Genomic DNA, 11471 nt, shown 5'->3' with positions numbered 1-11471 from the left:
TTTATGTACTATTGTTAAAAACACAAAACCCATATCGAACAAATCACAGTGTGAACTGTTTCAAAAACCTGAAAACGAGAAGAAAGGAAGATCGTCTGTAATTTAATTTGAAAGTTCTGTCAATGTCTTGAGAATTCAAGGAGTCGAAATTTACAACGAACGACTTTCAAAAGAATGAGATATGAATATACTGACGGTATAGGGCCCACAAAGATAGTTGTGGGAATACTGATTAGCCCAAGTATCATGGGTTAAAGATTGAGACTTTTGATTTTAAATTCATATATCCAATTCTCATAAATGATCAAGAAATATTAACAGATGACTGACAGGACAGTTCAACGTACAAAGATAGACTCGAGTTCTGATTTATTGTTAAGATTGACAAATCTAGCTCAAATAGATAAAATTATTCAAATTTATATATATGATTCTTAAAAATTCTGTCCAAATCTTAACATTGGTATTTGAACATTCTTTCTATAGACATGACCCTCGTTTTGGTGGGGCCGCGAAATCACCAGGGAGGGCTGCTACTGCATGCTTTTGAGGTATGTGAAGTAACTAATCGCCGTGAAGGTTGGTTCTGAAGGGGAGATGACGTGTCATGATTCGTCCTGTATCGTTCAAGAAAAAGCTAGCCTTTAGTTCTACCGAGTGCGTAGGTACGTATGTTTCTGCTTCTGTCTTCTTCCTCCAAAATACACCCACACAGCTTGCTATTTTATCCACCCCCTTCCGTAGCTCTCTCTTCTCTCTCTTCTCTATCATTTCACCTCTTCGATGGCAAAACTTGTTGTCGAAGTTTTTGATTCTGTCGATCTCATGCCTAAAGATGGACAAGGGAGCTCGAGTCCGTTTGTGGAAGTAGAATTTCAAGGACAGCGCCAGAGGACCGCCACGAAGTTCAAAGATCTCAATCCTTTTTGGAATGAGAAGCTGGTGTTCCATGTTAAAAATCCTAGAGATTTGTCTGATGAGACGATAGAGGTGTCTGTGTACAATGATAGCAAACACGGACACCACAAGAATTTTCTTGGAAGGGTTCGGATTTCCGGCATGTCCGTTCCATTTTCCGAGGAGGAGTCCGTTGTTCAGAGGTACCCGCTTGATAAAAGAGGTCTCTTTTCTCGAGTAAAGGGTGATATTGCTCTGAAAATACGTGCAGTGATACAAGAATCTAAGTCTTTTGATCCCGTGGAGGAAGTTTTGCAGCACGTGAATGGTGTGGAAAATCATCATCATCACCAGCATCATCGTAATGACGATCATATTTATGCTAAGGCTACAGAAAGTACTGCTACATCATTGCAGGAGGTCAATACTAATAAGTTCGATGATGAGTATCAATACATGGAAAATTACGAGAAAAACAAGAAGAAAAAGGAAGTAAGGACTTTTTATTCCGTAGGGACCGGTTCCCATGGCAGTGGCCCTCCTCCACCGCCGGCTGAAAAGCCAGCATTTGTTGAAACACGGAGCGACTTTACTAAGGCTGGACCGGTTCCATCAGCCAGTGTGATGCAGATGCAATTTCCGGGGCAGAAACCTGAGTATGCTGTGGTGGAGACTAGGCCTCCTGTGGCTGCGAGAATGGGGTACTGGGGAAGGGACAAGACTGCAAGCACTTACGATTTGGTCGAGCAGATGCATTTCTTGTATGTGAGCGTCGTAAAAGCTAGGGATCTTCCATTGATGGACATAACTGGGAGTCTCAATCCATACGTCGAGGTGAAAGTTGGGAACTACAAAGGGGTGACCAGGCACTTCGACAAGAATCAGAATCCGGTGTGGAAACATGTATTTGCGTTTTCAAGGGAGAGACTGCAAAGCAATTTGATTGAAATCACTGTGAAGGCTAAGGATCTTGTGAAGGATGATTTTGTGGGTATAGTCTTGTTTGATATTGTTGAAATCCCTCATAGAGTGCCGCCTGATAGTCCTCTGGCTCCTCAGTTGTACAGATTGGTGGACAAGAAAGGGGATAAGATCAATCATGGGGAGATCATGCTTGCAGTTTGGATGGGAACACAAGCTGATGAAGCCTTCCCTGATGCTTGGCATTCTGACGCTCACAGCTTAAACCAGCAAAGTCTTGCCAGTACACGATCGAAAGTGTATTTCTCCCCGAAGTTGTATTACCTCCGAGTCCATATAATCGCTGCCCAGGATCTTATTCCCTCGGATAGAAGCCGACCCCTGGAAACATATGTGAAGGTGCAGCTTGGGCATCAGTTAAGGCTCACCAGGCCTTCCCCAATGAGGCACATTAATCCGGAATGGAACGAAGAACTTATGTTTGTAGCATCTGAGCCTTTTGACGAGTATATTATAATCAGTGTGGAAGAAAGAATTGGACCGGGCAAGGATGAAGTTATTGGAAAGATTGTTTTACCTATTAGGGAGGTTCCGCAGAGATTTGAAACTGCGAAGATGCTGGATCCTCGATGGTATGCTCTCTTCATGCCTTTTGTGGCAGAGGAAACTGTGGAGAAGAAAAAAGAGGTGAAATTCGCGAGCAGGATTCTTCTTCGACTCTGCTTAGATTCTGGTTACCATGTTCTTGATGAGTCCACACATTTTAGCAGCGACCTTCAGCCGTCATCCAAGCATCTGAGAAAACATAGCATTGGAATTCTTGAAGTTGGTATTTTAAGTGCTCGAAATCTGCGACCAATGAAGAGCAGAGATGGTAAATTGACAGATGCTTATTGCGTAGCAAAGTATGGGAACAAATGGGTCCGAACCAGAACTCTTCTTGATTCTCTGCATCCTCGTTGGAACGAGCAGTATACTTGGGAAGTTCATGATCCTTGTACCGTGATCACGATTGGCGTTTTTGACAATTGCCACATCAATGGGAAAGACGATGCAAGGGACCAGAAAATTGGAAAGGTGAGAATCAGGCTTTCAACCTTAGAAACAGATCGAATTTACACACATTTCTATCCACTACTGGTTCTTTCTCCCTCTGGTTTGATGAAACATGGGGAACTACAGTTGGCGATACGTTTCTCCTGCACAGCCTGGGTGAGCATGGTGACACAATACGGGAAGCCATTGCTCCCGAAGAGGCATTACGTTCAGCCCATATCCGTCAGGCACATCGACTGGCTGCGCCACCAGGCTATGCAAATAGTGGCAGCAAAATTATCCCGGGCAGAGCCACCCCTCCGAAGAGAGATAGTCGAGTATATGCTGGATGTGGATGACCGCATGTGGAGCCTAAGGAGAAGCAGAGCAAATTTCTACCGCATAATGTCTCTTCTATCTGGTGTCACATACGTCTACAGATGGTTTGATGGCATTTGCTTCTGGAAAAACCCGCTGACAACAATCCTCGTGCACATTCTGTTCTTGATACTTGTATGCTATCCGGAGTTGATCTTGTCCACAATCTTCCTCTACCTTTTCGTCATTGGCCTGTGGAACTACCGGTATAGGCCTAGGCTTCCGCCCCATATGGACGCTCGACTTTCTCAAGCAGAGAACGCTCATCCAGATGAACTGTACGAGGAATTCGACACGTTCCCCAGTTCTCAGCCTACTGACCTGGTGAGGATGAGGTACGACAGGTTGCGAAGCGCGGCAGGAAGAGTTCAGACCGTGATAGGAGATCTAGCAACACAAGGGGAGAGGATGCTCAGCATACTGAGCTGGAGAGATCCTAGGGCCACTGCCATTATCATATTGTTTGCATTGATCAGCGCTGTGTTTCTGTATGTCACTCCATTCCAAGTAGTGGCAGTGCTGTTTGGGCTTTACACTCTGCGCCATCCCCGATTTCGACGCAAGATGCCATCGACACCCGTCAATTTCTTCAAGAGATTACCAGCCAGATCAGATTCTCTTCTTTGAGATTTGTACAAAATAAGTCCTTAAGCAGAGGCAGCAACTAAAGTATTGCACAACCTTGGCAAACTTCCTTTTCACATGGACTGATATTTATGATAATACTCATTATTTCGTTGAGTGCAAGTATATATCTAAGTTGAGTAAGTCTGTAATTTTGGCATTGAATCTTTCTCTGTATCTATAAACAGGTTTACTTCTTTTGATTATCAAATCTAATATTGATATTTCACACTTTAATTTAGTTATTAAATTAATATTTTAAATGCAAAATTAATTATAGATTATTTATTCATTATGTATCACTCAAACTTATTTTTTGATTAATTTGGTCATTCAATAAGAGGTGAGTAATTTAATCAAAATAATAAAATTAACTATAAGTAAACAGAATTAATCATTTATTAATTCTCCCATTAATGTATATTTAATTTTCGAGGCATCAATATTATTATGCAATTGCAACTGAAATTCCTGCTTGATGTATATATAAAAAGGGTTTTGAGTATTCAATTTATTTATGAATCTTGAATGCAGAAATTGTCGGTGTATCGTTATTTTTTTGAGTAGCTTTTTCAACATTGTCTTTGGCTAATTTTAATGAAGAAACTGCGACTCTTGTTTTACTAATTTTAAACCAATGTTTTTCAAACATGCATATTTAATTGTCAAATTATAAGATTGTGATATTTAATGTGGGTAAAATAACTTTTTTGGTCCACAAAATTTTCAAAATTTTGGTTTAGGTGCACCAATTATATTTTTGTTTTCAGTCATATTTCGTCGGATCGATCGTCAGAGTGCTAATGTGTAGGAAAAATATTAACGTGACACCAAAAAATACTGAAATTATATCAAAAAATGTTGGCGTGGCACGCCACCATTTAATATCAATGTATATCTTGTCATAAATGGATGCCAATTAATCAATATAATTTTATCAAGATTTCATTATATATGTAAAATTTAAAAATATACCAGTGCAAGATCTTAATTTTTCTTAAAGCAATAACTAGGAGTTAGGACTGTTTTCCAAAGATTTTGTGGTCGATCTGGATTGAATTGCCTTCCTTCCTGGCATTGTCCTGAGTGCCGCAACAAGAGAAGTCGACCGAGGACGATGACTAAACAGAAAGGATGTTCTTATGCCGAAATGTGTGCAAACTGAGATGTGGCCATGTACTAATATTGACGACATCCAAAATTTCGGACACTCGTTTCTCGCTCTCTATATATAATATGTAACTATATTTGGTTGCAAAGATATTAGTGGTGTAGGCGTGCATGCAGGTGAGAGAGGGTGTAGGGAAACCAATCACGTAAGAAACACGCACACGGAGAGATGAATGAACGGAGCCCTGTATCTTCATTTGTTTGCGTTGAATGGGGATGCTCCTTAATTTCCTCTCCCTGTGAAAAAGACAAAAGCTGAAAAAACAAATTCATCAATATATTAAATTGTGGGTGCCATTGCCACCATTACATTGGGTACGCGTGTGTATGTGTTGAAAATGTTTATATACAGCTACTTTCATTGAATCTTGGACATATGTGCATGGCATGTAACTTCTGGTTATTGATCGGAATATATCTTGGAGCATGCAGGTTGGCTGGCTTTGTGCAGGGAATTATTATATGGAAAGCTCAAATCTTGGCACACATTTCCCTTTCCTCCCTGCTGATTCCACCACCTACGCTCACTTTGCACCATTTGAATCGAAAGGAAAGCCGAGGAATCCCGAAGCTCAGAATACCCACCAGCGTTGTTCTTCCGAGAGCTTCCTCGAGGAGCAACCATCTTGGCTCGACGATCTTCTCAACGACTCAGAAATTTTTACCCACAAAGGTCATCGCCGATCAGCAAGCGATTCTTATGCATACTTAGGTGATGCAGCAGAGAAATTTAGCGTAAGAGGGAAATCAAAATATGAAAGTGCATTTATTGGGAACCTAGGACCCCAAAAAGATTTAGACAGCACCTCCATTGACAACAAGATCAACTCCTTGGATGAGAAAAGTGATCAGGTATTGGACTAATCCCATATCATCTACGTTTTAATATCTGATATCAATGTCCTTTTTTTATATTGCTGGTAATAGAGATTAGAATGTCAAGTCCGTAAACATGAGGGGTTGATTTTCTTGCAGGTGACAGGAGAAGTGGAAGGAACTATAGGTGTAGGGAAGAACAGAGAGGAAAGAAGTTCACGAACTCTTGAAGGGTTAGCTGATAAAGCTAGTGATTCTCAACTTAAGCCTTCTGCATCAAAGTTGGATTCAAAGCGAGCCAAACAGTAAGTATTTCGACATCAATGTTTCACATTGTATCCTTACACGAGTTCTGAAACGGTTCATAAACTTCACCTGATGTGAACAAGTTCAGGAGTGTCGAGGATGCTGTTTACTTATGACTTTTATCGAGTCTGAGTTTGAATGCAACCCATTGTACTCAAAATCTTGAGACACTATGATGTAGGCACAATGCTCATCGTTCGCGGGTGAGGAAACTTCAATACATATCTCATCTTGAAAGGACTGTGCAAATGCTACAGGTATATGGCCTTTGAATAATTTATATTTTTTCATTATGATGATGCTAAGAGTTGATGTCCTATCTCCATGTTTGATATAACAGGCAGAAGGGTCTCAAATCTCAGCTGAACTTAGATTTCTTGAACAGCAAAATGCAATCCTGATAATGGAAAATAGAGCACTTACGCAACGCCTGGAGAGTATATCACAGGAGCAGATCATTAAACACTGTAATATATAGTTTTTCTTCTTTAACTTACAAATTTTAATGATCATATAACATCCGGGGGCCCTGTTTTCTTTCCCTTGTTTAGTTCATAATCCGCCTTGTACCATTTTCGTTGAAATGTTTGCAGGGGAGCAAGAGATGCTAGAAAGAGAAATTGGGAGGCTGCAAACTCTTTATCATTTACAGAAGCAACAGCAAATGCAAATGAATACACAGCATAATCCCAAACAACGCCGCAACCACGATCACCAACCGAACAATTCCCAGTGAAGAACAAGGATGCAATGGCGCAGGTTAAGTTCAGATCAAATAAGATCTCGTTTACTGCTCGTTTTTCTACTTTTACAGGATAAGGAACTTATTTTGTAAGTTTAGTTGATCCAAATGTGATGCAAGGACAACTTTTATAGCTTTAATATACTAATCGAGACCCCTGTAACAATAACACAGAAAAGTCTGTGCATTAACTTTTAACATCAATAACATGGGTTGATGGTTAATATGACATCATTGGACTTGACCAGATGTTATTGATCCAAACCTTAACAAAATTGTAGTAGGGTCAAAATCAATTGGATGCATGTCATTTATTAAGGTTGGTGAACGAACTCAAGTTCCAATCACATAAATCTTAATTTCAACAAAAATTAATCGATTTCTTGATGCAAGTTTTCTGCCCAATTATTCAGCAGATCCTAGGATGTCGTTTTGTGTCTCATGAATAGATCAGTTAATAGCCAGAATCAAACATTCTGCAAGTGGCAATTCAAATAAGTAAGAACAAGCCCACCCGGTTAATATTTGGATGATAAATAATATTTTTACATAAAATTATAAGAATAATTATTCACTTTGGATAAGAAATCTGTCTTATGAAACATTGTCTCACGAGAGTTTTTATGAATAAGTATAAGAGAAAATAACACTTTTCCTCGCTAATTTGTTTCGATTTGGATTTGGATTATAATCAATTAACTTATAATCAAACTTTTGTTTTGATGCATTAAATTTTAATTTCTAACTATTTGTCCAATAATATGTTTCTTGTTAGACAAGATCAACGGCCGGTCAACTCTACCCATATTTATAATAACAAGTAATATTTTGTTATAAAAAATAATATTTTTTCATGAGTGACCCCAATAAGACACTTTATCACAAAATGACTCGTGAGACCGTCTTAAAAAAGTTTCTGTGTTTGTCTAATTGTTGATTTACATATAACTAAATGCCAAAACAATAAAATAAAATTTATCACATCAAAATTAAATTTTAAGCACAAAAACTCATATCAAACCATCTCGCATGTCAATTTTGTGAAATGGATCTCCCACTAAGGTCGATTCATAGAAAAATATTATTTTTTATGTCAAAATTATTACTTTTCGTAATAAAAATGTATTGGGTCGACTGATATCTTTGTATCTACAATCCACGGTTCAGATCACTGAACCTTTCCCTTAAATTATCCCTCAATAATTTCAACAGTCACCTATGTTTTACAAACAAAACATAATTATTAAAAAAAAAAACCGTTTACTCAATACAAATTGATGTTTCATTTGGTTCTAAGATATACGTGTGTGTATGTCATGATTTTATATTGTCATGGGGAAGTAGGACAAGCCAACCTATCCGCTTAGTGTACCTACCTACCAAATCGCACCTCATTCATCACCTCTCTTTACCTATGAACACACATATATTATGTGGCTAGAATGTAGAAGTGGAGAAGAGGAAATCAAACCAATTCTTAAGCTATATATACATTATTAATTTTAAGATACAAATTAAGTAGGTAGCTACCTAGCTAGCTAGAAATGGGTCGTTCCCCTTGCTGTGAAAAAAGTAACACCAACAAAGGAGCTTGGACTAAAGAAGAAGATCGGCGCCTTATTGCTTACATCCACGCTCATGGCGAAGGCGGCTGGCGTTCCCTCCCCAAAGCAGCGGGTACAAGTTTTTCCATCCGTGTCTGAGTTTGTGTGTGAATCAAGATTTATATGATTTGACAGTAAATTGTATCTTATTTTTGTTTACTGTGTATAAATAGGATTGCTAAGGTGCGGGAAAAGTTGCAGACTTAGATGGATAAACTATCTGAGGCCTGATCTCAAGAGAGGGAACTTCACTCAACAAGAAGATGAAATCATCGTCAAATTCAATAGTCTGCTGGGAAACAAGTATGTATATTTGTTTATTTTATGCTGTCATTATCAAAATTCATCAATGTTTTGATTATTCATTCGTTTTATATATAGATGGTCTTTGATTGCCGGAAGGCTGCCCGGAAGAACTGACAACGAGATCAAGAATTACTGGAACACACACATCAAACGCAAGCTTATCAGCAGCGGCATCGACCCACAAACTCACCGTCCACTGAAGTCCGCCGCCACCACAAACGTTTGCTTAGACTTCAGAAAGTCGACTGATCGTGCCATAAGTCAAGATCACTTGCGGCCGTTGACGTTATCGGTTGATGATGATAATAAATGCAACAGCAGCACGACGGAGGACTTCCAGCCGTCGCCGCAGCAGGAGGGGGCTACCGCCGTCTCACATGCAGTACTGGACTTGGAGCTCTCCATAGGGTCTTCTGCTTCGCAGCCCAAGAACGGAAACAGTGTCCCTTTCAACTCATCATCTGCGGAGTCCAGGAATATTTTCTACGAGTTCTTACGTTCAGACGCCGGTGATGACGACGTCGTGTAAACCGGTGGCAGTCGGGATTTCACCGATATGACTTATTCAGATATTGATGACAATTCTCATTTGATTTGTGGATTTTTTTAGGTTTGGAAATCAATGCCTTCTTTTCTTTGGGAATTCAAAATCACTCTTCGTTTTTTCCTCTTTATTATTATTACAGTGTTCTTTTAAAAAAAATATATTTCACCTTCAAATTAATGATTATTCCATGAGCTCCACCCTTTCACATCTCCTGAACAAATCATACATCAAAATTTTCATTATTGAATCTACTACACTCTTATTTTATTTTTATCCGTGTTAAATATGTAATCACCTTAAATATATAATAACGTATATATATTTAGAGTAAGTCTCTTGTGTGACGGTCTCACGAATCTTTATCTATGTGACCGGTCAACCCTATCGATATTCACAATAAAAAATAATATTCTTAGCATAAAAAGTAATAATTTTTCGTTGATAACCCAAATAAGATATCTGTCTCACATAAGTTTTTTACCATATATTTAATATTATTTTTCTATTATTTTACTAACCTGTTATATCATACTGAAACACTAATTAAAAAAGATAAAATAAAAAATAAGTAAAAAAAATTTCCAATAATTTTCTTAATTAGAATGAAAATGCATAAATATATTATACTCATTGGAGTATTATTAAATAAATGTATGCTCATTAACTGTTTTCAGTAATATTTTTGTTTATAGAAGTATTCTCATAAATATTTTCTAAAAGAGGTACTTCAAAAATAATTTGGGCTAAAAAATACCAAAATTAGTGAATCTCTTTCCCCCACCTTAATAATATGAGTAATGCTATAGGTATAACGAAAAATTGTATAATAATTTGTACATCATAAAAAATTCAATACAAAATTTTATTTATCAAATTCATGAAACGTTAAATATAAATCTCGCGATATAATATTAAAATCTCACGATATAATTTATGCAAATATCGTTTAAAACTGAAAATAATAAATATCGCGTAATCACTAACATATTTCAAATAGTGAATATATATTGTGATGGTGTAAATCACGATGACAAAATAATCTTACTAGACAAATTATATGTGATATGTTAGAGCGAGAAAATACTGGTAAGGATAATTAAACCATCGTGATAATTTAACCTCATATTTACCTACTTCACACACTCTATACCTCTATAAAATTATCATTTTGGTATGATCATGATATGGTCACAATATTAATATATCATTTCAATTTAAAAATCAAAAGATTATTATAAAACACTATAAATTCGAAGATACAATTATTATTATATTTGAATAATTATTTCGTTATATTTTAAAGTTTTAAATTTCGATATAATCTCCAATTTTTTTTACACACGACACCTAAGTTATTATTATTATTATTATTATTATTATTATTATCCATGTAAATTAATTTTGAGTATATTAAAATTGAAAGTCAATGGAGAATGTCATTAAAAAGTCGTTAAAAGCAAGAATCATGCTTGATTAAAATATAGTTGTTAGGCAAATATATAGCCTTTTTTACGTATTTGATTTGACTTCTTTTTTTAATTATATAGCTGCAGTCAAGGAGCCGTTTCAGGTTATTTTCGTCTTTCTTTTTACTTTTTTTTTTCAAATTCAAAGTCCAATATACTAATTAAAAACGTGCTATCAATATTATTTATTGAATAAAACATAATATAATATAATATCAATATGTAAAATGGTGGGTCGATTATCATTCACTCAAAGAAGTTGGCCCTTAATTGCAACAGCAAGAGTTGATCATATAAATTTCAACATGAGATGGATATTGGATGCTAAATTTTAAAGTTTGAAAAAATTATATTTTGATTTTGTAACTTATATGATTTTCATTTTTTACTTATGTTATCGATTAATTCGTCCACTAATTTATATTAAGTTTGTTCAATTTTAGTCATTTTCACCGAATTAAAGTGTTAACGTGACTCGTCGTTGTTATCTATCGTCACATCAACATTTTTATGAAAACCGATTAAAATTGAATCGAAAGTGTAAATAATGTGCATTGTACCCAATTATATAGGCGTTATTTTTTTTCAGTTGTCTCAAATATATTGTCCAATTTCTATATTTAGTAAATATTTTTCTTATTTTTTATTAATATATTTAT

General features: G+C 36.6%; 3 protein-coding genes across 3 annotated transcripts; all 3 read left to right on the top strand.

Annotated features, from left to right (window-relative positions):
- Positions 1 to 483: 483 nt before the first annotated feature.
- Positions 484 to 3985, top strand: LOC142551745 (FT-interacting protein 7-like). The gene is made up of 2 exons (XM_075661130.1): positions 484 to 665; positions 836 to 3985. The coding sequence occupies exons 1-2, from the start codon at positions 608 to 610 to the stop codon at positions 3856 to 3858; spliced, it is 3081 nt and encodes a 1026-aa protein (XP_075517245.1). The 5' UTR covers positions 484 to 607; the 3' UTR covers positions 3859 to 3985.
- A 1155-nt stretch (positions 3986 to 5140) lies between these two features.
- LOC142550959 (uncharacterized protein At4g06598-like) lies at positions 5141 to 7136 on the top strand. Its single transcript, XM_075660009.1, has 6 exons — positions 5141 to 5340; positions 5458 to 5877; positions 6001 to 6146; positions 6329 to 6404; positions 6488 to 6614; positions 6741 to 7136. The coding sequence occupies exons 2-6, from the start codon at positions 5488 to 5490 to the stop codon at positions 6881 to 6883; spliced, it is 882 nt and encodes a 293-aa protein (XP_075516124.1). The 5' UTR covers positions 5141 to 5340; positions 5458 to 5487; the 3' UTR covers positions 6884 to 7136.
- A 1162-nt stretch (positions 7137 to 8298) lies between these two features.
- Positions 8299 to 9452, top strand: LOC142551743 (myb-related protein 330-like). The gene is made up of 3 exons (XM_075661127.1): positions 8299 to 8566; positions 8667 to 8796; positions 8875 to 9452. Exons 1-3 carry the CDS (start codon positions 8434 to 8436, stop codon positions 9326 to 9328), a joined length of 717 nt encoding a protein of 238 aa, XP_075517242.1. The 5' UTR covers positions 8299 to 8433; the 3' UTR covers positions 9329 to 9452.
- Positions 9453 to 11471: the final 2019 nt, after the last annotated feature.

The sequence above is a fragment of the Primulina tabacum genome, chromosome 7, assembly GCF_025594145.1.
Source record: "Primulina tabacum isolate GXHZ01 chromosome 7, ASM2559414v2, whole genome shotgun sequence".
In the NCBI taxonomy this organism is placed as follows: Eukaryota; Viridiplantae; Streptophyta; class Magnoliopsida; order Lamiales; family Gesneriaceae; genus Primulina; species Primulina tabacum.
Note: the sequence above shows the minus strand (reverse complement) of the source record. Positions and strands in the feature narration are given on the sequence as shown.

What these genes read in the sequence shown, in the direction of transcription:
- LOC142551743 (XM_075661127.1), top strand. Translation starts at nt 8,434, where the DNA reads ATGGGTCGTTCCCCTTGCTGTGAAAAAAGTAACACCAACAAAGGAGCT. An exon ending in TTCCCTCCCCAAAGCAGCGG is followed by an intron (nt 8,567 to 8,666) that starts GTACAAGTTTTT and finishes GTGTATAAATAG; the next exon opens with GATTGCTAAGGTGCGGGAAA. An exon ending in AATAGTCTGCTGGGAAACAA is followed by an intron (nt 8,797 to 8,874) that starts GTATGTATATTT and finishes TTTTATATATAG; the next exon opens with ATGGTCTTTGATTGCCGGAA.
- LOC142551745 (XM_075661130.1), top strand. Translation starts at nt 608, where the DNA reads ATGATTCGTCCTGTATCGTTCAAGAAAAAGCTAGCCTTTAGTTCTACC. An exon ending in TAGTTCTACCGAGTGCGTAG is followed by an intron (nt 666 to 835) that starts GTACGTATGTTT and finishes TCATGCCTAAAG; the next exon opens with ATGGACAAGGGAGCTCGAGT.
- LOC142550959 (XM_075660009.1), top strand. Translation starts at nt 5,488, where the DNA reads ATGGAAAGCTCAAATCTTGGCACACATTTCCCTTTCCTCCCTGCTGAT. An exon ending in GATTCAAAGCGAGCCAAACA is followed by an intron (nt 6,147 to 6,328) that starts GTAAGTATTTCG and finishes ACTATGATGTAG; the next exon opens with GCACAATGCTCATCGTTCGC. An exon ending in GGAGCAGATCATTAAACACT is followed by an intron (nt 6,615 to 6,740) that starts GTAATATATAGT and finishes AAATGTTTGCAG; the next exon opens with GGGAGCAAGAGATGCTAGAA.